Source organism: Humulus lupulus, chromosome 2, assembly GCF_963169125.1.
Source record: "Humulus lupulus chromosome 2, drHumLupu1.1, whole genome shotgun sequence".
In the NCBI taxonomy this organism is placed as follows: Eukaryota; Viridiplantae; Streptophyta; class Magnoliopsida; order Rosales; family Cannabaceae; genus Humulus; species Humulus lupulus.
This window is the reverse complement of record NC_084794.1, coordinates 246,917,455-246,944,237: the sequence shown is the minus strand read 5'-3', so window position 1 is coordinate 246,944,237 and position 26,783 is coordinate 246,917,455. Positions and strand designations below refer to the sequence as shown.

General features: G+C 33.7%; 2 protein-coding genes across 2 annotated transcripts; one reads left to right on the top strand and one right to left on the bottom strand.

The window, feature by feature from the left end:
- Positions 1-10,457: 10,457 nt before the first annotated feature.
- On the top strand, positions 10,458-12,857 carry LOC133819156 (putative 12-oxophytodienoate reductase 11). The gene is made up of 5 exons (XM_062252328.1): positions 10,458-10,626; positions 11,070-11,210; positions 11,323-11,453; positions 11,795-11,971; positions 12,086-12,857. Exons 1-5 carry the CDS (start codon positions 10,553-10,555, stop codon positions 12,676-12,678), a joined length of 1,116 nt encoding a protein of 371 aa, XP_062108312.1. The 5' UTR covers positions 10,458-10,552; the 3' UTR covers positions 12,679-12,857.
- Positions 12,858-18,254: 5,397 nt separating this feature from the next.
- Positions 18,255-18,962, bottom strand: LOC133815336 (protein FAR1-RELATED SEQUENCE 5-like). The gene has a single exon (XM_062248190.1). The coding sequence runs from the start codon at positions 18,960-18,962 to the stop codon at positions 18,255-18,257; it is 708 nt and encodes a 235-aa protein (XP_062104174.1).
- Positions 18,963-26,783: the final 7,821 nt, after the last annotated feature.

Below are 26,783 nucleotides of genomic sequence, written 5' to 3'. Positions count from 1 at the left end.
CAATCTATGATATGATCTACTTACACATTACAGTGTTATGTTCTTTCCAGAACATTAGCAAATTAGATATGATGGGATGTATTTGTTACATCAGACAGGATCGATATTGACAGTTGATAAGATAAGTAAACATACCGTTATTATCTATTCTAGTCATAACATATAGTTGACCATAGGTCTATTCAATCTCAATTCTGAGTGGTTAGTATTCTAACTGATTGTATTATTTGAGTTCTTTGACCTGTTTGTTACCAGCTTACCCTACGGACTAGCCCATACTTACATCTTGGGAACTCGGTAGTATAATTGAGTGGGAGTGTTAGTCATAGATATGAACATCTATAGCTTCTGATGAAGAAGTGAAACGATGGTTTCCTTTTAGTTTGGTTCAAGGTGTTAAATGATAGAGATCTCATTTCAGTAATTAAATTAGTTTACTGAAATATCATTTACAAGGAACTAAGTGTTTTAAGGATAAAATACAATGATGGGTAAAACGGTATTTTAGTCCTATCTCATTGTAGACCGTCTATAGAGGATTAAGTGAGAATTATGGTTGTAACAATGGATAATTAATAGCGTGTCTATATTTGTTATAGAGCGTTCTATGAATTCAAGAGTGCAATTCCGAGTCTATAGTGGAGTCACGAGGAATTAATAAGTTAGTAAATTTATTTGTTAGATTTATGATAACTTATTGGAGCTTGATTTCATAGGCTCATGGTCCCCATTGTACCTTGGATAAAATCATCTAGATAGTCTCAATTAATTGATTTAATCTTCAATTAGAATTATCAAAGTTAACCAGGTCAATTTTGGATAGTTTCACAGAGTTGTGTAATTTTGAGAAGAAAAGAGAAATTATGACAATTTATTAATTAAGATAAATTGGTATCTAAATTAAAAAATAAGTTTAAATCAAGGTTCAAATTATAAATAATTAATTTGATAAAGGATTTAAATAACTATTTAATTAATTAAATCAATAGAAAATAATACAAGCCTTGATTTTAAGTCCAATGGGCTTATAATCAAATGGGAAATTTCACGGGCCTATAGCCCATAATAATTTCGACCTAGGGCTTTAAAATGGCTATTATTTTATTGATTTATTAATTAAATTAAATGGCCTAATTGATTCTATAAAAGGAGTGCTTAGAGAGAAGTCATCAGTTAAGATTTCTGAGACGACATATAAGTTTAATCACTGGTTTTCTGATAGTATTAGATTCTCTCTAATAACAAGTCTTTTTTCTAAGCCTCTTTGATTATTTTATCTTCTTCTTCTATCTATATCTATCTCATGTGTTGAGAATTTCCCACACTAGCCTAGGTGGTTCTAAGGATACATTGGAAGATTGTGAAGAAAATAGAAGATCGGTTCAGTTTCTTGATAATACTCTGCGACAAAGAGGATACAAGAGTTAGAGAAACTGAAGGAAGGACTGTTTCATTCCGCTGCGTATACTGTAAGTATTCTATTCTTTGTTTCTCTTTGAATTCAATTTTATAAACATGTTTTAGGCTATCTTGTATTAATTTTTTTAATATTACATATACATGAAAGTAAATTAAGATCCTCTATTAGTTTTCCCAACACCCTCGAGCATGATCCTGGTTCTGAGCCCTTAACAATAACCTAGTCACAAGCATATTATAGGATTCCATCAATAATGAGAAAATAAAGGCTTACGGACTGAGTCCTAGCCTCCGAGACCTCGAATTTTACTAAATCGGGTAGTAGAATCGTTCCCGAGCCCTAAGGAAAAGATTCCCGTCACTAAATGCTCACTAATGCCAAAGCAACCCAGGCGGGCTACGACCTGCCCTTGAGGGTTGCAGTGTGCCCCTCAAGTTCCAGGCCCTCCTCCCCTAGTAATGTACACGAGCCGCTACCTTCCCTTGAGGGTTGCAGTGTGCCTCCTAGACAGAAGCCCCCAAGGGCCCTGGGTTCGATTGGGCCGCGATCCCTCAAGAACAAGGTCGCGACTTGGCCCTACGAACCCAGATTTCCTCCATTTTCTTCAGCCAAATCCAACCAAAACTTTCCCAATTTTACCATAAAACAATAATTCAATCTACATAACGATTTTAATATCTTCCCAACAACAAAACTCAACTGAAACCTAGATGGAAAACTCATCAAAACTTCCAATTCAACACTTGAGCTACAAGGCTCAAGAACAACCAACTAAACAGAAAAACTAATGGAAATCAAGGTCCAAAGCTTACCTCAACTGTGATTTAAGTCTCCCTAGCTGTAACTAATCCAATCCCAAGCTCAAGCCTTCAATCTCTCAAGCTTCAACCAATAATTTCCCCTTAATTCTCAAAGAATTCCCTTAGAAGAGTTGAGAGAAAATCAGAGAGGGAGAGAGAGGGAGAGTCAGTTGGTGAGCTGCTAGAAGTGTGTTTTGAGTGTTTTTTTTTTCTTAAGGCTTAAGTTTACTTAAGCTAATCCCGAGGCTCGGGGGTACCAAAAATGTCCCCGAGGGCAAAATGGTCAAAATCCCCAGTATTCCCTCCTAATCTTACTAACTCCAAATATTTCCTCAATTATTCATTCTCATTACCCGATAACTCGATTTAATGCCTAATACCAAAAATACCCCTTGACTCACCCAGAGTCGGGTATTGGGTCCCGTTGTGACTTTCCCGCTAACTTGCTCCCTAGGATTGTCTTGTGTCGAGTAACCCAAATAAACCCACCTAATAATGTGGTCTCTCACATATATCACATATATGAACATATACACAATTATGCCCATAACAGGCCAAATTACGAAAGTTGCTATTCTAATAAGAAATGGCCTACATGCATATTTAATATACCTAAACATGCATAACTAGTTATATTATCATATAACTCACATAATCACAATCAAATATATCAAATAAACATATAATTCCATATATTGCCATCCTGGCCCCCTAATCAAAGCCCTAAGCCTTATTAGGTAATTTGGGACGTTACATTTTGACTCGGGGCCATCGATGTAGGTTCGGTGGGGTGTTGATTTGGTACGATGGTCTGGTTTGATGGTGTGGCTCTTTGCATGGTTCAATGTGAGTTTCCATGGGGAGTTCGATAGGGATTCAATGAGGTGTACAGGGGGGTTCGATGGGGTCTCAATGTGTGGTTCGATAGGGTTATCGATAATGGTTCAATTATGTCCGACTGGGTTTCTGTTAGGTTTCGATGGGGTTTCTATGTTGATTTCGATAGGGATGTCAATAATGGTTCGATTGGGGGGGGGGGGGGTGTCCGATTGGGTTTATAGTTGGGTTTGATAATGGTTCATTTTTGTGTAATTTACAATTTCATTTTCTATTTTTTATTTGCAACATATTGATCAAATCTGCAGACAGCTCCTTACTATCTACCTCTACTGGTACTGATCTGACCCATCTCCTAGAGACTACCAATTCTCCAGTAGCCAGCAAGGTTCCAAACCCCAAAGCATATAAATAACAAGGTTTACAAAGCCTGTCTATCACCCTATTAGTACAAACAAATGTGTAGCCCTAGATTCAATCAACACAATGTGAAAAGAGCTAGCACTAGAAATCTGACATGTCACTACTGAGGGACTAGCCTCAGCCTCTGATTGCATCAAGGTGAATACTCAAGCTGGAACCAAGTTGTCACCCCTCTTTGGTTCCTCCTTCTTCTATTCCGGGCAATCCTTCTTTAGATGTCCAACCACACCACACAAAAAACATGCCTTGGCTCGACATTCTCTCAGATGACGCCTCCTGCACCTGGAACATTCAGGATAATTCCTCCAAACCTCATTCCTGCCCTGGAAGCCACCCTCAGTACCTCGAAACCTCCTATCAGAACTAGGGGTACCTTAAATATCTGCAACCTTTCTCTTCTAGTCACTAAGGCCTCCGCCCCTACCAAATCCAATAAATTAAGGTACGACCCTCCAGGCATCGCGCATAGCGGTGCATTCCCTCCAAATCTTGTCCTCAGCGCTGTCAGTAGTAAGGGCCTTCTTTACTACTTGAGCGTAAGTAGTAACTCCAGGCACAAAGGTAATCTTGACATCCCGGGCTATCATGGAGTTTAGCCCCTAAACGAACCTTTCCTTTCTCGTCTGAACGAACCTTTCCTTTCTCGTCACATCAGCTGGCACCAAGTCAGAAACACACTTGGCCAATCTATCAAACTTCAGAGCGTACTCTTTCACTAACATATTTCCCTAAACCAAATTTATAAATTCATCCATCTTCGCAGTTCTAACTGCGTTGTTGTAGTATTTCTCATTAAATAATTCCTTGAACTCCTCCCACCCCATCGTAACTACATCCCGAGTCTGGGATACCACCTCCCACCAAATTTGGGCATCTTCATGTAGCATATACATTACGTAGGCCACTCTGTCATTACCTACAACCCTCATAAAGTCAATGGTGGAGGCAATCAAACTAATCCATTGCTCGGCCCCAAACAGATGTAGGCTTCCCTCAAAAGTTTGAGGGTTTTGTTTCCTGAACTATTCCTATAGTGATTCCCATCTATTCTCATCCTCTGGCTGCTCCATAACTAGTACTTCAATCGGTGGTGCAGGCGGGGCAGTATTCCCTGGTGGAACCCGCTATCTCAACTATTGAATCTCTTCTTCCTGCCTTAGAAGCATTGCTTGCATTTCTATAAAACATTTTTTGCCAATCTAATGGGCAGGTGGAGGGTTCTGACCCTGATTATCATCTCTAGCCTCGATATCAATGCAGGCTAGTTGCATTGATCACCTTGGAGGCACAACTCCCCAAGTATATATGCAATTAATGACTCGACTTATTAGGCAATGATAACGGTGTCCAAAAACCATCCCACAATCAAAAATTGAATAATTAAGCATACACATGCAATGATAATGCTAATAAGAATTTCAACAATATTCACATGCAACAGTAATGCTAATAAGCACGCCTTTTCATATTTGCATAGCATTCAAGGACCAGACCCTATTAGTATATTTCATGCTGCCTATTCTAGCATGCAAATAAGGCATATATTTCAATTAAGTAGTTAGACACACATTCAACTCATTAATTACCGAACCGTGAGTCGAGCTTGTCTCTAGCAGCGAGCGTACATATTCATCCCATCTTTAGGAACCATAAAGCCTTGGCAGCTCTGACTACACTATGTGTTTAAAGCAGTGCTTAACTCGTTAAGCGAGTCATTGGGACTCAAAAGTGTAATTAAGATTTGCTTATGGTTTAAGTACTAAAAAATTTGGTCAAAGGAATTGAACTAATCATCAAAAGGTTTATAATATTTATAAGGGATCCCAAAAGTTTGTACACAAAATGCATATATATCCAGAGTTACAAAAATAGCCAACCTAAGCGGCAAAGTTGGGCATATAACCTAAGTCCCTAAAAATAAATCTCGATTGTAGCAGCCGATAAGACTGAGTATGTACACGCCACCCCTAGATTATCATTCATATAGGGGTCGTACTCATTTGTTATGTCATTGAAGTCACCCGGGGTGACTGCTTCAGGAACAACATGGGACCTCCAGTATGGATATCAAGCTGAACACTAGCCATCGAATCTGTAACTGGAACAAAAATGCCCACCTTACTATTAACATGCTTGTAACTGCTACTTGCAGGACATGGATCAACACCGGTCTTATTCATATCTTTTTTGTTCACACTAGGAGAGGGATCTGATATGACATTTTTCTTAACCGGAGTTACACATAAGGAAATCTGTTCTTGCGACACAAACATCAATATCATGTATAACATGAACAGGTGAAAACGGTTGGTCACCGCATGTGTACGGAACATCAAGTTTCAACCCATACACCTCTCTATCCACATGAAATGTCTCGTGTAGTATGTCAAGTAGTTGCAAGTAAGTTACATCATTCTCCATCACTATCACTATACATTGAGCATCCTTAAAGTACAATCTCCTACCATCTGTTTCCCAAACACCTTTCTAAGAAAAAAATACGTAAACAGTTGAACCTGAAATAAAAAAAAATTACCCAGAATCAATGACTAAAAAAAATCAGCTACCCTCGAGCATGCATTGAGCAACCACACCAACATAAGTACTACATATGGGTAACACCATCGAGCACATGGGCTTGCGAAACTTTAATATGGTTATTTGATACATTTTCAGAAGCAATGTTGGGAAAAAAGCCAAAAACCATTCTTACGGATCAAAATAAAGCAATGGAAAATACCTTAGAATCACAATGGTCGGAAACTTATCATCGTCTATGTATTTGGCATATCTATCAAAATGTAGCAAAACACCTTAGTAGTGTTTTTCAAAAATTTCGTCAATTTGCAACAGATTTTGGTGACTGTATATATGAATTCGAGGAATAAGATAAATTCATTGAAGCTTGGAAGAAGATACTTGAAAGATATAATCTCAAAGATAACGATTGGTTGGAACGAATGTTCAAATTAAAAGAGAAATGGGATTTGGTATATGGTAGAGATGTTTTTTGTGCAAATATGACCACTACTCAACAGAGTGAGAGTATGAATAATGTTTTGAAACATTATGTTAGCTACCAACATAGTATGTTGCAATTTTTTCAACATTTTGAAAGGTTGGTTGATGATCGTCGTTATGAAGAGTCCAAAGCAGACTTCAAAATAACTCAACGTAAGTTACCACCATCTCTTCCAATTGATATTCTAAATCATGCTGCAACTGTATACACCCCATCAATTTTGAAAATGTTTGAATTTGAGTTTTCCAAAGAATATAATTGTGTTATGGAGATTTGCCTTGAGTTAGGAATGAAAATAGTATACAAGCTCACTCCTAATGGAAAACATTTCCATCATACAGTTAACCATGACTCATTAAATGACACAGTGACATGTAGTTGCAAGAAGTTTGAGTTTGCTGGAATATTGTGCTCACATATTCTTAAGGTTTGATGGAAAAAGTATGCCAAGACAGGCATTGTAACTTTTAGATATGAAAATACACATCTTGATGATCCTAAAACATGCATGGCAAGACGTTACAAAAAAATAAGTAGAGCTTACACGCAAATCTCAACAAGGGGATCGATATTTGAGAATGCTTATAAAATTGCTATACAAGGTTTTAAAAGAACATTCCATGATGTTGAGGCATGTTTACGAGGAGAAGAAATTCCTAGAATATATAAGAATGATGTTGGCAATCCAATTGACACCAAGATAAAGGGTGTGAAGAAAAAAGGCAAATGAGTGGTAAATCTTGTAGACCAAAAGGTGTTCTTGAAAAGATCAAGAAAAAGAAAAACATTTCCCATCAAAATTTATTAGTAGAAGAGGTAAAAGTATAAATAATTTATATATGTTCATATATATATATATATATACATTTTAGTTTTATACATTTTTCTTATTCATATGTTTATTAGGCAGGTGTTGTCTAACTATAATGTGGCTCAAATTGAACAAAAATATATCAAGTTCATTGCTCACATCACATTTTCATTTTAGTCAAGTAAGCATTAAAACTATTTATTATTCTTATATATTTTTTTAATCTAAATATAATTTATCTATCTTAGTTTCGCTTAAATTAATATATTTATATTGTCAGGTTTCATCAAGTTTGAATATGAATGGAGAGTTTAACAAAAATACATCACTTGCTCATGATGTATTTGAGCACTGATTTGAATCTATTCATTATATTCTATTTTTTGAAGTGTACTCTCCCTATTATCTCTTGGTGTGTATAACTTTCAGTTAGTAGTTGTTTTCATTTTGCCTTTAAAAATTGTGTTAATTTCCTACTTTCCTTCATCCATTGAAATGGTAGTCATTGTTTGGACTCTTTTATTACAATATTAATATATGTATTCTCCTATTTCGAAGGGATCACATTCAGCAATATATATATATAGTATTAAAAGATATTTTTGTATTGAAAAATGTTTATATACTATAATCCCATAATTTTATTTATATAAAAAAAAATCACTACAATCTAAAAAAGAAATTTTTTTACTCAAACTTTTTTTTTTATTATTATTATTAATATAAAGAAAATAGAGGCGTTAAACAAAATTTTTATAGTGGATAAAGACACTAAAAAAAAATTAAAAATTAAAAGATAGTGAAATGAAAAAAAAAAAAAAAACTCATTACAATTAAATGTGTAAGTTGGAATTTCATTACACAAATTCCTATTTACTCAAAAAAAAAAAAATTAAATATGAATGTGATGATATACACAAATTAACTAATATGGTTTTGTCTCGGTTTGAAGATATATGTAGAAACAAAATTAAGAAAAAGTTAAAAATATTACAATTTTAATAAAATAATATGTGTAGCTTCTATAGTATTTTTTTAAGGAAATGTATGATTTTTTCTCAATTTAAAGGATATTGTCATAATATTTGTCAAAAGAATAGATTTATAAATTAAGGATTCTAAAAGTAACGAAAAATACTAACAGAGTGTTAACTAACATGTCTTATTTGTTAATCAAGTGAGGTTAAAAAAAATAGGTACGTGTCCATTTTTAATTAGAGAGACAGAGAGGAGACAGAGAGTTTTGGGCCAGAAGATTTTTATTCGTACAAAGGAAGGGTGTTTTGTAGGAGTAGAGCTGGCAATTCGTGTAAACGTGTCAGATTCGTGTCGATACGATTAAGGTAAACACAAACACGACACGGTTATTAAACGTGTCAAAAATACGAACACGAAGACGACATGATTATTAAACGGGTCAACACGACACAATTATTAAACGGGTCAACACGAAACGAACACGATTATGACACGATTAATCATAACTATATGAAAAAAAATCATAAAACATATGCAAATTATTTGTGTTATCGTGTTGACATGATTATGACACGACACGATTAAGTAAACACGAATACGACACGGTTATTAAAGGTGTCAAAACTCAAACACGAACACGACACAATTATTAAATGTGTTATATTCGTGTTTACCTTAATCATGTCGTGTGGTGACCCCAATTGCCACCCCTATGTAGAAGAGAAAATATGGAGGAAAAAAAAGTCAGAGGAAAAAAAAAGTGGGACCCACATAAATATTTTCTCTCTAAATTGGAGAGCATACTATAGAAAAAATACTTAATAACTTTATTTCACTAAAACAAGCTTGTGTTACTCCTACATTTTCTCAGTTTTTTTTTAATAAATTAATTCTTTTAAAATATTTATTTTATTTTATTTATAGATGAATATTATTACGACTATCAATATAAACATCCTATTTATATTTATTTTATTAATTAATTCACAATACATTTTTTTTAACTATATTAAAATCATTTATTTATGTTTTATCTTCATATTTTTATATATCACTTAAAAATAAAGAAGGGTAGGCATAGTTATTTAATTTTTTTAAAAAAAATAAATTTTCAATAATAGACAGAATAATTTATAAAACTTTTTGGTCTAAATAATGAATAATACATATAAAGATTAATATGAATATAAACAACATATAAATATAAAAACAAAAACATCAAAATATATTTATTTCCTCTCGATTTTAACTAAAATATCAAATAAATGAAATAAAGTAATTTTCTTTCTTCTCTTTCTACCAAATAAGTGAGTGAGAAAATATATATATTTTTTATTTCCTTTACTTTTTCTATCCATTTCAATTTTCTATCATTCTTATTTTCTTTGCTCTCCCTACCAAACATAGACTTATGGTTAAAACATATTATATTGAGAATAATTATTAATAAATCTTTTTCTCAGAAAAGAAAATTGACAAATACGTTGTAACAAACAAATAGTAGAAAGCATAATCAGCCAATCTATGAATAAATAAAATCCAAAAGAGAAATGTTAAGGGACATATGTGTATATTATCGGAGCAATCTAATATCAAAGCTTACATAATTTAAATTTATAATTAATATAAAATAATGATAACTTAATAATTGAGAATCATCGTGTGGTAAACGAGCAATACCAAATAACAACACTAATTCTAAAAAGTAATGATATATATACTCAAAATATACACTAAAATATTCCATATAATATGTCACTAATTTAACCAATTATATTTATAAACTTAGAACTACTATTTTAAAAAACAATAACTCTTCTGTGTATAATACTTGAACGAACGAGTACATATCTGATTACTCAATTCCAAAACCCACAAAGACAACAAAAGCCACTAGACAAGTTTATGGTGTCTCACCTTTTGGAGGTCAATGACGATGGCGATGACCAAAATTAGTACTACGAATCATTGCAGCCCATGTAAGCAAAGACGTCAGCAGCATTATTAAAGCTTTGAAAAGCAGCCACAAGATTGCATTTTTACTTCATTGTCCTTGTGTTGATTCTTGGTCACATTTCCCCTTTGAATAATCATGTCGTTTACTCAATATTTTAATGTCCTTCATTGTAGAAAAATGGGCCACTTATATTTTCGTATATATAGCCGAATTGGGTCTTAGTCATTCAACAATATCAATTAAGAAGGAGCTCAAACGTTTTAGTGTCGCAACAATTGGCAAACAACGTACCCAAATACCCAAAATGGCTTCTGCTCAAGTTCTCACAAATCTTCTTATGACGCCTTGCAAAATGGGAAAGTTCAATCTTTCTCATAGGTAATCATCTTTCTTTAATTTGGTTAGCAGAAATATTTTCTGGGTTTTGTCTCTCGAGTAATTTTGCTATTGATTTTTTTTTTTTGAGTTTCTTGTAAGTTAGTTTGTGTAAATTGAAATAAAAAAATGAACTAATAAGAGTGATACAGCATTTTAGTTTGTAAAGTGGGATTAAATGTCATGGTGGTGTCTCATCTCTGGCTTTGAAGGATAGAAAATGAGTTATAAATTGGTACCACTTGTTTAATTTTCTTTCTTTGTTTCTCTGTATTGCTTACTGTACATAATTTCAAATTGTTTGACCTTTAATAGACCGTGGGCTTCTTTTTTCATTTGGGAATTTAAAGTTATTGGTCCAGAACTAAAAATTTGGTCGTTAAAGTCTTAATTTTAGATAAATTCTTGAGCTTTATGATTCATGTTTTGTTGTTGATAACTTCCAGGGTTGTTTTGGCACCCTTGACTCGACAAAGGTCATACGGCAATGTTCCTCAGCCACATGCCATGTTATACTATTCCCAAAGAACTTCCAATGGTGGTCTTCTCATTTCTGAAGCAACTGGAGTTTCTGATACTGCTCAAGGGTAATTCTACTGATATATAAATATATATATATATATTACAAATATTTTTAAATTCGTGCTTTATATTTACTTGAAATTTGTAAAATGATTGGGTGGTTTCGATTATATATAGGTACCCTGATACACCTGGTATATGGACAAAAGAGCAAGTTGAAGCTTGGAAGCCTATTGTTGATGCTGTTCACGCTAAAGGTGGTATCTTTTTCTGTCAGATTTGGCATGTGGGCAGAGTTTCAAATGCAGGTGCGTTTTAGAATCTGCTATAAGCACTTAATATACAATATGATGAGGTTATGAATGGAATTATGAGTTGAGAAGTATCAAGTATGCTATGCTATATGTGTATGAAAATATGATTGTATAGACTTGTGACACTAGTGATTGTTAATTACTCAGTACGATATGAATCAGCAGGAATGAGAAAATAAGAAGCAGAATTCTCTAGTAGAATGTATATGAACTGTTTAGGCATACTTACTCTTTTTTCTTTGTGTTGCTCTGGTGCTTCTAGTCATATCCATGGATTTTTCCTTTCAATTGAACATTATTGATTCAGATGGGTCCTACCTTATTGGTGTGAACAGGTTTCCAACCAAATGGCCAAGCTCCAATATCTTCCACTGACAAGTCATTGACTCCCCAAATTCGATCAAATGGCATTGATGTCGCGGAATTTGATCCCCCAAGAAAGCTTAGCACAGATGAAATTCCTCAAATAGTCAATGATTTTAGACTAGCTGCGAGGAATGCCATGGAAGCTGGTAGGTTCCTTTCTCGGACCAAATAGAGAATTTGTTGGAAATCAAGTAATCAATGGTTTCATATGTTTGTTGTTTATACTTGTGCAACTGACATAATCGTCTCTCATGTTACAGGCTTTGATGGAGTTGAGATCCATGGAGCTCATGGTTACCTGATTGACCAATTTTTGAAAGATGAAGTGAATGACCGAACAGACAAATACGGTGGATCTTTAGAGAATCGTTGTCGTTTTGCTCTTGAAGTGGTTGAAGCTATCGCTGATGAGATAGGTGCTGATAAAGTAGGAATAAGATTGTCACCATTTGCAAACTACATGGAATCAAGTGACTCCAACCCTGAGGCTTTGGGGCTCCACATGGTGGAATCTCTGAACAAGTATGGGATCCTGTATTGCCACATGGTTGAACCAAGAATGAAAAGGGTTGGAGAAATTGATGTGACCCCTCATAGTCTTGTCCCCATGAGAAAGGCTTTCAATGGTGCTTTCCTTGTTGCTGGGGGTTATAACAAGGAAGATGGGAACAAAGCTTTAGCTGAAAATCGTGCTGATCTTGTTGTTTATGGTCGTCACTTCTTGGCTAATCCAGATTTGCCAAAGAGATTTGAGCTTAATGCCCCTCTAAATAAGTATAACCGAGACACATTCTACCTGTCAGATCCTGTTATAGGTTATACTGATTATCCATTTCTTGAAACCACATCTTAATTCCTCAGACTATGTAAGTCCAAATCGTGAGTGATTAATTGTACTCAAAAAGAGTTGTATGAACTTAGAATAATTGTTTTGAGTACTGTAGATGGCTGCGATTTGGGTAGAATAGTGATTTACAATTATTACTTTAATTTAAAAGAAAATTAAATATAAAATAATTTACCTTCGTTGTATTCTATGTATCAGCACTCTCTCTCATAATTTATAATTCCAATATTAAACGTTTGGATAAAAGTTACTTGAGAAAAGAAAAAAAAATCCACCACCACTTTTTGTTAAAAACGAATGAACAGAATGAGACAGAATACATAAAGGAAAGTGAACACATTTTGGTGAGCTTTTTATATATGTTATAGACTAGGCATGGTAAAGATTGGTAGTAGGAAGATTAAAATTGGACAAAAATTTTACAAAAACTCTGATGAAGTCTTCCTGTTGAACGAAAAAATATGGTGGAGATGAATATCTTTACTTTTCTCTCCACCTTTCAATGTTCTACTATCATTACTTTTCACATAACGTAAATAAGAGAAAACTCTGACAAAATTTTAAGAGAGATTACGATAATAAAAAAGAGAGAAACACTACCAAAATAAAGATAAAAAGAAAATTAAGTTTTCATTCTTAGTGGAATTCTACAAAGTAAGCACTAGGGCTTGTCCCTGTTTTTCTTCTCATCCTTTTAAGTATCATTTCTCATTTAGTAATTCTCTTTTTTTGTCTTTAGTCCATTTTGGCCTAAGCTTTTTAAGCCATATCTTTATGCTATTATACTGGCTAAATTTCTCTAAGGATTGAAATCGATTTTTATGTTCTTCATGGTCCACTTTGACCTAAACTTTTTAATCTACAAAAGGTCTCCAAGAGTGAGATATAGTCATGGAGGATGTAACAAATCATAAAACAAAAATACTTAAATGTAGTTATGCTGCTAGATTGAAGAAATTCAGGATAATTACATTTACAAAAATCCTTCTAAATATTACTGTTGGATTAATGTTCAACTTTGTTATATTCAAAGTTAAGGATAACCAAAAAAAAAAAAAAAAAGAAATTGTCTAAAAAAAAAATCGTGTTTGACTGGGTGCTTAATCGTAGGCTTCCTAAAACAAACCATATATTTCTAAATATATATGTTTAATAAAGAATGATAAATAAAAGAAATTAAATTTCACAAGTCCCAAAACTGGAATGTTATATATTCCTTCACATGATATATAACCATAGGATTCTTCTGCTGTGCGGGTGTACGGAATGCCCGCACAGCTATGGATTTTCTATTTTTCTTTTAAAAAAACCGACACGTGTGACGGAGGAGACTGACAAAAGTTGAAAAAAAAATTAATTTTTTTTTAAACTTATACACACGTGAGGGAGGCTACTATAAATAAAATATAATATTTAAGAGTTTTTTTTAATAAATTTGTTGAAAGAAAAAAGAAATGTTATTTTTGAGAAAGAAATGTGAAAGAGTTGGATCGGCATAAAATTCTTTTCTTTTCTATTTATTTTTACTTTATGTTAATTTCTTTTTTATGGATTTCTTAATGATAAAACATGACCTAATTTTATTTTCTAGGGTTTTCAATGTAACCACTTGGATCTTTGTTATTTTCTATGAGGATTTTATGATTCTTTCTTCACTTCTATTCTAAATTATTTGATATGTTCTTAATGCTTGTGAATGCTTGATCACCATTTACATAATAAACTGAAAGGTTGATGAAATTAAAATCCCTAGTTCTTTATTTTTTAAGTTCTTACAATTATTTGCTTTCTTTCATAGTGCTATTTTATGTTAATTGCTTTTGTTATTTTAATATTTTTTAAACCAATTAATTGTTGACCAAATAGAAATAGAAAATTAATTTGTAGTAAATCAATCTCCGTGGGAACGGTCTTTATTTATCATTATATTACTTGTGTCGATTACATATACTTGTATATCAAATTTACACAACAAAAGTTTATATATATATATATATATCACATATTACCCCCTATTATAATAATCACATATTCTATGTATTCATAACGAAACATTCAGAAGTACCCTCTGTGTATATAACTCCACATTTCTTTCTAAAAAATAACTTTTCTTTTATTTTTAAACAAATTTATTAAAAAAAATCTTACACATTATATTTTATTTATGGTAGCCTCCCTCATGTGTGTGCGAGTTTAAAAAAAATTAATATTTTTTTCAACTTTTGTCAGTCTTCTTAAAAATTTCTACTTTTGTTAGTCTCCTCCCTCACACGTGTCAGTTAAAAAACAAAAATAGAAAAACCGTAGCTGTGCGGGCGTTTCATACGCCCGCACAGCAGAACTTCCCTATAACCATATGCATTTGTGATAAAAATAAGGGCCCCAGTAAAATAAAATACTCATATATATAAATGTGTCATTTCATTCGTACAAAACAAAAAAAATAGGTCTTTATTTTGGTTGTTTAAAAAGTCAAACATGGATCTCAATATATATATGTTATCCCCACTTCCTGCATGGGCTCGGGACATTCATCCCGGCCCATGGTCAGGGGCTGTTCAGCATGCGGGCCCGACCCAAGGCCTCTTGGTGCGGGAGTGTCCAAGAGGGCGGGTACGGGCCCAAGGTTCATCTCTGGGCCCATTAGGGTCATCCGGCCTGGCCATCCAGGTCCCTCGTCCGGGAGACGTGCAGACCGTTCGAACCCCCCCCCCCCACGACATACGCGTCCTGGTCCCGGACCCTGGTACGGTTCGGGCAAGTGGTAAATGAAGAGGGACAAAGGTAAACGAACCCGGAACACATCGTCCCTAGGTGGATGGCCCAAGCGTCCAGGACCCTGAAGCTGCCCCACTCCGCGTGGGTGTTGTCCCCAGTTTTCACCTACGGAAAAGGCCACCTCGGGATTGCACGCCATTGTTTCAGGTCTGCGCTGCCAAAGTACTCTGACTGGTCTTGTCTCCTGAATCTGCCTCGTAACTCGAAGTATCCAGACCAAAAGCATCGTTTTGTCGGGCGAGATATAGCTCTTGAGTCAACTTATTGGGCCTTAGCTGATCTGGAATTAATGTATGTTTTATCTTGTATATTGGGCCTTCACTAGAAAGGCCAAGAATATCCATATCTCTGATGGGCCCGGGTCATACCCGGCCCAGACCCAGTGTTCCCATAAGCCTATAAATACAGGCTAAAGAACACTGGAAAAAGGGGGCCTGATCATCTAAGATACAGTTACTCTGTTAAAATATAGAGAAAAACTCCATTGTAAAAGGCTTTCCAAGCTCTAATATTACAGACTCGTGGACTAAGGCTCATTAACGCCCCAACCACGTAAAAATCCCGTGTTAATCTTCTGCTTTTATTACTATTACCCTTAAATAATATTTATTAAGATAGTTACCGAAAACCTCGGTTAACAATATATATATGGTTTTGGATTATATTCCGTTCACGGAACGGTTCAGTCAGAAAAAAGTCAAAGGGGGCCCCAATTGGTACTACTATTGGACTGACATTGTAACACTATGATAAAAAGTGATGCTAAATAGTGTAGTTTGTCCCATCGCACAGTAAATGCAATTGTTCAAGCCACCAGATATAATAGGTTTTATAATATTTAATGTGAATAGTTACATGATGTAGCTGGTTTTCTGGTAATTGTACATCTTGAACTTTTGGTCTTTTGGTAATTTGTAGCTACATCACATATTTGTTGTTTTTTACATTGACTGTAGATTTAGTACATTATTCTTACTCTTTTTCACATTGTTTATGATTTCGCAACACATACTATTTATCACAGATAGATGGGCCAGTCCGAGTCCATGAGCACGACCCAAACGAAAAGGGTCTAGTATAGTGAAATAAACTTTAAAATTGGCATTTTTTTTTATTAGGCCCAAAGTTATATTTGAGGCACCTAAGATAAATTTTTGTAATGAAGATATGCTATTTAATGTATCTTCCCCTTTTGTTATGTTACCAGCAGACAAAGTAGTGATCAATTAATATATTAGAGGATGTAGTATTGAATATTGTATTCAAAAGTTAGTAAAACAATGAAGACTGCTAAAATCAAAACTAATTAACAATTTTTTTTCCTAATTAACGACAAAGATAACAATATTATTAGTTTACTTAATAGAAAAATATTGCTAAATTTGTAATAGTAATAAACAAGTTTGGTGAGTTGCAGTAACAATGAAAATATTTTTGTTTTTTTAATCCTAATTAATTACCTAATTCATATTAATATTATGGTTTAAACATGGTTTGACTGATTTTATGCCTATTTGGTGACAAGCATATATACTTTAAGCAATCAATTAAAAAAGCTAACAAAGTTACTTACTATTGAAATCTTGTAAGTATAGATAGTAGGCTCAAATCTACACGATATGTATTAAGTAATTGTAATTATTTCAGATTTTGTCATCCTTCATTTTAACTGTGAAGATGACGATTTTTACTAATTTACTCTTTAATGTACAATTAATGAAATTTCAATAATAGTGATACACATGGTATATAATGAAGAGAAAGTGAAGAAGACGATTACAGTCAATTTGTTATCCAATTTTATCAATTAGAGTGAAGCGTCACTGAAAAAGGAACTAATATTTAGGATTTGTCATTTGATTATCATTAATCTACCTTTTTAAAAAATTACAAATATGATTGAACTATGTCATAATCAATAATTTTTTACCATTGAAAAAAATATAATATTTAGTTGCAATTTGAATTCACTTACATTAATGAAATTGTTATACTAATTCAGCAACCTAAACCATTACAAAACACTTTAATTGTTAAGTAGGACAGAAAGCCTACGAAAATAGACACTTAGTCACTTTGCACTATCATTCTGTCATAAAGTTCGATGGTCATCTAGATTCGTTGAATTTAACCGAATGCTATGCTCTCTTACTTGGTGAGGGTTGTTAACTGTGAGAAGGCGGTAGACCGACCAGCTGAGGGCATGTTCTTCGATTGTGGTCTGCAGAATAACAGTTCGAACACTTACTTTTAGTTTTAATGTCTCCATCCGACATATCTATCGAAACATTGTCCCTAGTGTTTCTTGCATAGGATGATCCTTTAGTTCTACAAGGTGTTGGGTCCCTGGTAATGTTTTCATTTTCTTGATAGGTTTGATATCGTCCCGAGTCGTTGTCACCGGTGTTTGATTCCAATGGAACTGCATCCTTGAACATTGCAGTTAGTGTTTCCACTTCTTGTTTCGCTTTGGTGTAAGATTTCTCAGACTTGGAAGCGTAATAGCTCAGCAAGTTTGTATCCAAAGCGAGGGATGCCTGCCTAGCCATTTCAAATAACTGCTGATTTTCTGTGGAGTGTTGCTTTAGTTCAAGCGGGAGGTCTGCTTTTGCATTCTTACTCCACCGTTTCAGGAGGAGAGACTGTGGTACTATCTTCATATGACAATATTTCATTACAGCTCAAATATGTCTACACAGATAGCCGTTTGTCTCAAAAAGCAAGCAGTGACAGGTGAATGTCTCCTCTCGTGGGTGGTAATGAACGTTGTACACTCTATCCTCGTGTTGGAACTTTGACAAACTTTAGGAGAATGATTCACCGTTGTCTTCAAAATTGTTGACAAAGTACGCATGTTCCGCTTTGATTTGATCAACTACTTTATAGTACATATTTCTTGTGTATAATTTGGTGCACTGCTCATGGTATGTCTTAAGAGCGTTTTTGGGACCTAGTATTGGAGGACTATTGTGTCCACTATTGTAATCATCTTCTTTCTTGATGTGCCTCAAATTTGTCATAGCAACGTCAATTGAGGTAACGAATTCACAGAGACTATAACTTGCATGTAGGAATTTTTTAATACTTGAATTCATGGACTCACATCTTTGGCTGGTCCACATTCTGGCGAAAAATTTCGCTCTTAGGTATGTCTTTGCCCATGAACAACGACTGTGATAATTGTTGGTGCACCATTGGCTAGAATGGAGGTCAAAATTTTGTATTAATTCCCCTAATTTTTGCATGAATTCCTCTATTGTGTAATAGTTGTACATGGCATCTTGAAATCCTTCTAAGAATCGGGGGTCTTTTGAAATTTTTAAAGCGTTGGTACACAGGTGCCACACGCACAACTGATGAGTTGCATTTGGGAAGTACTTCAAGACAACATTTTTGATAGCTCCATCTCCATCTGTCACCACAACTTTTGGTGTTACATTATAGTGGCATTCAATAAATTTGTCAAGCAACCAAAAGTAAGTTTGCTCATCCTCAGAGTTAAGCAGCGCCATTCCAAATATGCAAGTCTTTAAATGATGATTGACGCCCAAAATAATTGTCAAGGGTTTATTATATTTGTTTGTCATATATGTTGTGTCAAATCCAATAACCTCACCGAATGCGACGAAGTCCCGTCAAGAATATCCTTCCGTCCATAATAGGTTCCCCAATTTGTTCTCCACGTCACATTGATATTGAATGAAGAAATTTGGATCCCTCTTTGACAAACAATCCAAATACCCCAAAGAACCATCTAAATCTGTACATCTTTTGTCTTTCCTTTTGACGTGAGCGACCTTGTTGTAAACGTCTCGTAGTTGGCAAGGCATCCTTTCGTACCCACCAGATTGCATTGCCAAGTGGGAGATGATGTGTGAAGTTCTTATCCCAACTTGGTTCATTGACCTCACTTGAGCAACTAGGGATTTTGACACGGAACGGTTTGATCTCAGAAATTACAACTCATCTAATGCTGCCTTGTCATGGTTGTGCAGAGGTTGGAATTCTTTACAAATCCATGGACCCTTATCTCCCATCATTACCACTCAAAAACTGGCTTGGCAACCTGTCCTAGTAATCGATGTTTTTCGTTTGCTCCCACTGGCCTTGTCAATTTTCGTGTGTTTACGGAAACCTTCTTTTGAACATACCCATTTTCTCATGGTGATGTTCCCATTTTTTTCCTTACATATGCTTTGCGGACACTGAAGCCTACCCACAAAGAGTATGTGTAATAAAAATCCTCCCACTCTTCAAGGGATTCCAAAACCTTTCCCTCGACATCCTCCGTCTCAATATCATTTGCGAGTTTCTCAATCCCCAAAGATTGTAGTATATTTTCCCAATTTGATGTTTCTTGCAAACTTCCTACCTCGTCCATATTTAAGTTAAATCTGGGAAAGAAATATCATGTTTTAGGAAATATATTATGAATAGAGTTATTGTATGTTTTTCATAGCCCATTATACATACATTTTGACCTCTAAACTCAATCGTTATTAGCGAAAAGCTTGATATTGCAAATGTCTGTAAAAACATGGCACAAATGTGAATTTGGATTTTCAAAATAGAAGAAAATTCCTATTATTGTAATTTTTTCTTATTTGGTTCCCATAGAAAATAGGAGACATACTCAAATTAAAGGAAATGTGATCGTAAATAATAAAGGCCAATGCATTTTCAAGTGTAAGATTTCTTTTGGCCTTCCGTTGATGTAGAAGAAATTAAACAATAGGCCCAGTGATATGAGGTAAGCAATATATTGGAAAATTTTCTAATGATGAGGGAATGTGGGCATTAATAGACTTAACACAAGTTTCCTTTAAAAATATAAAAGAATTTAAATTAATAATAAAATGATTTTTTGAACTAAATTCTAATTTGACATACAATTTGAGATCTAAACTAAGTGATTGTTTATGACAACCTTGAAAGTTACATATGTGCATGTGTAAAAACTTTGAGTCATGAAATCGCTCGTTAAAAATATGGTCAGTTTCTATTACTTTAATTAGAGCCCCTATTTGGTTCCAACATAAAATGGGAGACATACTCAAATTAAAATAGTGTGAGCATAAATTTAGTTTGATTGAGGAGAAGAAAATAAAAAGTATGCTCACCTTGTTCAAGGAGATTTGTGCACTGAAACTTTTGAAGGTGAACTTGGCATATCCTAGATATTTTGTTATATTCTATTTAATTGTGACCACAAAATATGTTGTTGGTTAAATTTTAAAGTTGGAGGATACAGATTTTTATCAAAGCAAGTTAATAGGCAGACATATTTATTGGGACATTTAATGTTGAATAAAGTGTACACCTTTTTTAATGAGGCTCAATTTATGTTTTGGGCCACCTGAGATATATGTTTGTAATGAAAATATTCTATTAAACAATTGACCTTGTTATTTTTCCATGTATGTTTATCCTCTAATTTTGACTGCTACTTGATTTAATTTGTTAAACTTTGTGTTGTGGACTAGTGATTTCTTCTAACTCACAATAGTTAAAACAATAAATTCATTCAAGATAGTTTATAATGTAAAATAGTCAACATTTACCAAAAATTAAAAACTAGCAACATCACTACAAAGTATGTCATAATGACATTTTCGTACAAGTACACACAATCATTTAATATCCATACTACATGGTTTTTTTTAATTCAATCACAACACATTGAAACACTAAATAACCTAATAGACCAAGTAAGGTTATCTGAGTTAAGACTTCAGCAAATACAAATTAAAAATACTTAACATATTGAAAATGGGTTGATGTGGGCTTCATTGTATGGTAATAGTTGTCGGATCAATCAACATTGTCCAAGTTTAAACACCTGGGCATACTCAATTGATTGTTCATATTCTTGACCACCGTTTCAATACCTTTCATGTGCTCATTTGCAAGATTTCTTGTCTTTGTTAATTTGTAAATCAAATCTGACAAATCAAACAGGAGCTCTCTTGCTTCGTTAGAAAGTCTATAGGCCTTATTCCTCAGCCTCCTCTCTTCATACAACTTATCCTTCAGAGTAGTGCAATTCGAACAATTAACACACTTAACAGAAACACGTTTGGATTTAGTCGAGATTGATGAAGCCTTCATCATTGACGATCTCGGGCTCTCGCAATGCATCGGGCATGCACTGTTTGGAGTGCCACATTCTCTAGACGACATAATTAATTTCAGGGGAAAAGTTGTCTTCTTGGTGGTTTGTGCATAAATCTCTAACAAATAAATGCACTATACCAACCATCCATTATATAGGTGTTCATTTCGTGTAGTTTGATTTTTATTAGTTACCAATTATTATTCACATACTATTTGACTCATACTTTCAATAGTAAATTGAGTCAATGGCATGCCACATTAAATTATGTGGACCCACAAAATGTAAGGCCATGCCATACCAAGTATTGTTCACATACTATTCTACCAATAGTTTCAATAGTAAATTAGGTGGCATGACAACCCATGCGACATTGGTTTCTGTGGACCCACCGAATATAAGAACCACCAAACTCAGTATAGTGTAAAAGATTTTGTCCCCATTCGTTGACATGACAATCTGAATTAACATTTTATTTTTAGATACATTCATAACAAGTTTTAATAAAAATAATTATTTTCTGTTGTGGTCCTTATTATTCACTACTAATAATTAAAATTTATTTTATAACGGCTAAAATTTTGATATATTCTAATTTATAAAAATAATTTTTAGTCTCATTTTAAATAAATTAAACGATATATTTATTGCCAAAGAGTTATTAAATATTTATGCATAATTATATATTCAATCACTATTTTTTTTTTTTGCATATGATTGTATTATGGTTGAAATTAACAATTATATAATTGTTTTACTATAATTTAGAAGTTTATGCAATCTTATTTGTAACATGTTGCAAGGGCCAATGAGAAGGAAGGAGGCGTTGCCCCTTGAATGAGCTAAGCCGATTTGGTGGGGCCATGATTTTATTTTTGTATAGTGAGATTGAGATTGTGATTGGGAGTGAGACCAGAGCCAGAGCAAGAACCAGCTAGAAGAGGAAGAAGAGAAGGTGTTGGGGCAGTGGGTCCCACCATACGCATACGTAGTGGTCTTGGGTCGTGGGCCCCACCTCGTCCCCCAACTTCAGGGTAGGCCACAAACATAAATGGGCCACTAACAATGTAAATGGGACAAGTCATACTTTTAGGGAATGTTACCATTTATGTGTTTTCCCCACAACTGGTACACGTTAAAAGTACACATATCGTGTCTGGTACAACCCCAAAAAAATTTCGTTTAATCATTGTTTAGGTAATTTAAGAAGTGTCCATTGTACATGTGCAATTTTTTCACAAAAAAAAATTAAATACAAAACTCTTAATATTATTTTAATTTTTTTAGCTCCATTAATATGATTGCTTCATGGAACTATCATACACTCTAAAAAGGTCAAATAGTAGGATCACACGGGTAACCAACAAATTAGGTTAAGAAGTAAATATCATTAAGAAAAAATATATGTAAACATTAGCTACTACAGTACCATTAGAAATAGTATTTAATATTTTACGAATTATCTAATAGTTAATATAGTGATTGCCACCCACCTCCATAGTACAAACATTATAAACATATTGAAATATAATTAATAATAACCACACTATTAAAAATGGTGTAGCACCAACAAAAAGTTATAATTGTTCGAATAACATTAATAAAGTTTTGTGTTCTTAAATACTAATTATATATGGACTAGTAAAAAATCAATTCAAGGCATTGCATACTGCCTTGGCGGCACTTCTCTCAGCCAATTTTTTGGAGCACTCTTCCACTCCTTAAAATATTCTACATTCTACCTCCACACGTGAGATAAATGTAGGACAATGATCTAGGCCGGATTTTTTTGTATAATATCTTGGCAAGCTCCAATTCATTTTTTAGAAGACGCTCTTGCAAGATATTTTTCCACGACACGTCTTTTTCAAAAGATGTGTAAGGAGACCTACTACCATGGAAACTTGATGATGGCCCTTAGTTTAATAAAGTTGGATTAAAACATTAGGGTTGAGAAGTAAATAATATGAAAAACGTAATAATTGTTTAAAGAAAAAATATATTTTACCCTTTATATATTTAAAAGTGATTACCTCCAGTAAATCCTGATGGCTGAAAGTTGGCTTTCTCAACAGAGAGGAATCCATATGCAATCCTCGTGATGTCGTTCATAGCTTCCTTCTTCGTCTTAAATGTTGCGGGAACATGAAATGCTTCATCATTGACTGTGACGGAGGCAGCAAACATGGCTTTGTCAGTGGACCCATGATTTGTGCATACGTACAAGGGAGGTGGTAAGTGATTTTTTGGACAAAATTCTTTCAATTTTGTTTTATAGGCCATGTTGAATGAAGGTAATAAGTTTATGAGTTTTGAGAGGTACTACTTCTAACACACTTCTCACTGTCACTTATGAAGTATTATTTTACAAATGATGGTCTCAACAATTTCGGCTGGAATAATTTCAATAAATAGGTAGGAAAAAATATTAAAATATCATGTCTTTCATGCAAAAGTTGACCAGATGTATGTGCTATATTGTCTCTATGTGCACTTCTTTAATGGCACTAGTTTTCTACACATATGAATTCGTGATATCACCCTAAAGGCATGAAATAATTTTGAAGTTCCAACTCACAATTATATTTTAAAATAATTGTGAATTACCCTTGTATTGTTCCAACAATCTACATCACTGGATTATAAAATTATGATAAAAAAATTATTACATTTCTACACTCCTCGAAAAAACAGTTTTCTTAATTGTTAACTGGACATTACTTGTGTAATTATTTAATATATTCCAATATTTCTGTAACACTGCAACTTTTTAACCATATATGAAATCAATTCAGGTAGAACAACTTTTATTTTTCTCACAATCTTCAAATTCCAATAAACAAAATATAAAACAAGGGTGTATTACCTAAAAAAAAAACAAAGTACAGAAAATATAAATAAAGCTTAAAACATCTACAATTTAAAAGTCTAAAACATATTATAAAAACAACTACACATAATGAAGTAATCATTGTGCAATTCATCCCATAAATAGTTGTGATAATAATTCCACCAAAGTGTGGATATTTGTCTCCATGTCACGGAGCCTTTTCTCACAATTAACTTAACATCTTTGTATTGGGCCTCCATCTCTACATTGCAGCGCGAGACCGTGGTTGCTAAGACAGATATTGTATCATTGAGCATGAAAACTTCCTCATATTGCTTGGACACTTGCTGGGATACTCCACATATAGGGAAGTTATGGGAAGTGGCGGGTAGGGCATGGTAGTGTGGCTCTTTTGGACAATTTTCAGTGCAATAATGGTCCATTGGTTCAATATTAAAACAATTGTCTTCTTCTTTTTTTTGAGAGATTTCTCTACACTCTTGGAAAATATGAGTTCTAAATGGCTAATCAATGTTCCATTTATAGGCTTGACCTTATTTGGGAAGAAAATGTGACATTGCAGATTACCAAAGTTTTGGAGTAGGTAAGTTTTTTCTAGAAAATGAAAATAATTCACAATGCATGTCAACTCGTTGTGATTACAGGGCATGCCTACTTTGAAACTCGACCACTGATACATGTAGATAGTCACATTTAAAATTTTGACATGCCCTCCCCCTCCCAACCATCTTTATAAGCTTAATACAACACCGATTTAGACAGGGGAATATAAAGTGTGAGATTTTATTATCTTAATTTGTTCATATTTATAAACAAGTTAATTTCGAAGTAAACACATATAATATCAAGTTATAAAATTTATCAAGTTCCCTTCCCAACTCATTCACGTGTACCCTCCCACAAAAAATAAATATATAAAAAAAAATGTAAAAATGGCCACTATAAAACGCCACGCCGGACCCCACCCTATAAAGGACAAATAATTATACAATTACCCTCTTTGAATTGTCACTTCGAGTATAAGAAATTTTTTCCAAAATTCAATTATTTTAAATTATTATAAATGTCACTTCAAATGTAACATTGGGCTACCCACTTTCGTCTTGAATTATTGGTCTTTGTAGCTTTTTCTATATTAATTTAATTACGTGTTATGTTAAATAGTCAAATCCTTCATGCGGTTATGGTTATGTTTAATATTTGTTTTAGGTTTGAAACACCTAATTAAACATTGATTAACACACTACCCTCAGAAACGGGTATTAATTTCATTTTTATGTTTAGAATAGAAAAACTTATTTTGCCCCATTTATCGATTAGTTTCCCCTCACTTCAATCTTCAACAAAATAACATAAATATCAGACATCAATTAAAAACATTATGCATTTTGAATGTCACACGTTACATTAAAAGAACATAACAACAATTTAGAATACAACAATTCAAAATAAAATTAGAAACATAACATCGAAGGTGCTTGACCATTAAAAAATAAAGTAGAAAGACATCTAATTGAAGGAACATAAGTGGAACTACCTGAGTACATGTATCACCCTTCCAGTGTATTATTGATAGCCTCTATAATACGAGTGAGTGTGTCTAGCTTCCTCTCCATCTCCTGAATGGCTGCTGATAAGGTGGCCATCTCGTTTGCTGCAGAATTATATTTTTATACCACTCCTTTTGCCAATTTGATGATTTTGTGCAAAATGTTGTTGGATTTGTTGATCCCCTCAATTGATGGGCCGCATTTTTCACAAGGATTCGAGAGTATTGGATCATCAAACTCATCCTCGCCATTGTCGGACCTAGAATAACTCTCTGAATCCCTTCCACCTATGAACACAGATATTTCATCATTAGTAGAGGGGTTATTTGGGCTCCTCATTTTTCAATTTTCTTGCTTAACAATTTCAAAAAAATTGAGAGAATATGAGGACGATATTGTTTTTTTATAAAGTCTCTGAAATTTCCCAAAAAAAAATTCTAAACATCTCAAATATTCCCTCCACAAGGTAAAACATGTTTTCTTCTAGGGAAAATGTGACCGTTGATGTTATAAATAATAAATAATTTTTTTTGGGCAGTGAAATTTCGTGGTGCGCGTAAATGACAAATGATGAAATATTGTTTTATTAAAAAAAATAAAAAGATAATACAACAAATATTTGTCATATTATAATATTATATTTATAAAATAATGATGCGAACTCCTTCTACACATGGATGGATTTGATGGGACAAGTGAATCTTTTCAAAATTTCTATAGGGACCCAATGTCCCAATTATTGAGGCCATGGGTCCTCTACTCTATCATTCAACTATAACCTTACTATTTGAATTTCAGGTATAGTGTTAATAATATTATA

Bases quoted from the DNA above. Each gene is read 5' to 3' on its own strand.
- LOC133815336 (XM_062248190.1), bottom strand. From the start codon at position 18,962: ATGGCGCTGCTTAACTCTGAGGATGAGCAAACTTACTTTTGGTTGCTT.
- LOC133819156 (XM_062252328.1), top strand. From the start codon at position 10,553: ATGGCTTCTGCTCAAGTTCTCACAAATCTTCTTATGACGCCTTGCAAA. The intron at 11,211-11,322 runs GTAATTCTACTG...GATTATATATAG, and splicing joins GTTTCTGATACTGCTCAAGG to GTACCCTGATACACCTGGTA. The intron at 11,972-12,085 runs GTAGGTTCCTTT...CTCATGTTACAG, and splicing joins GAGGAATGCCATGGAAGCTG to GCTTTGATGGAGTTGAGATC.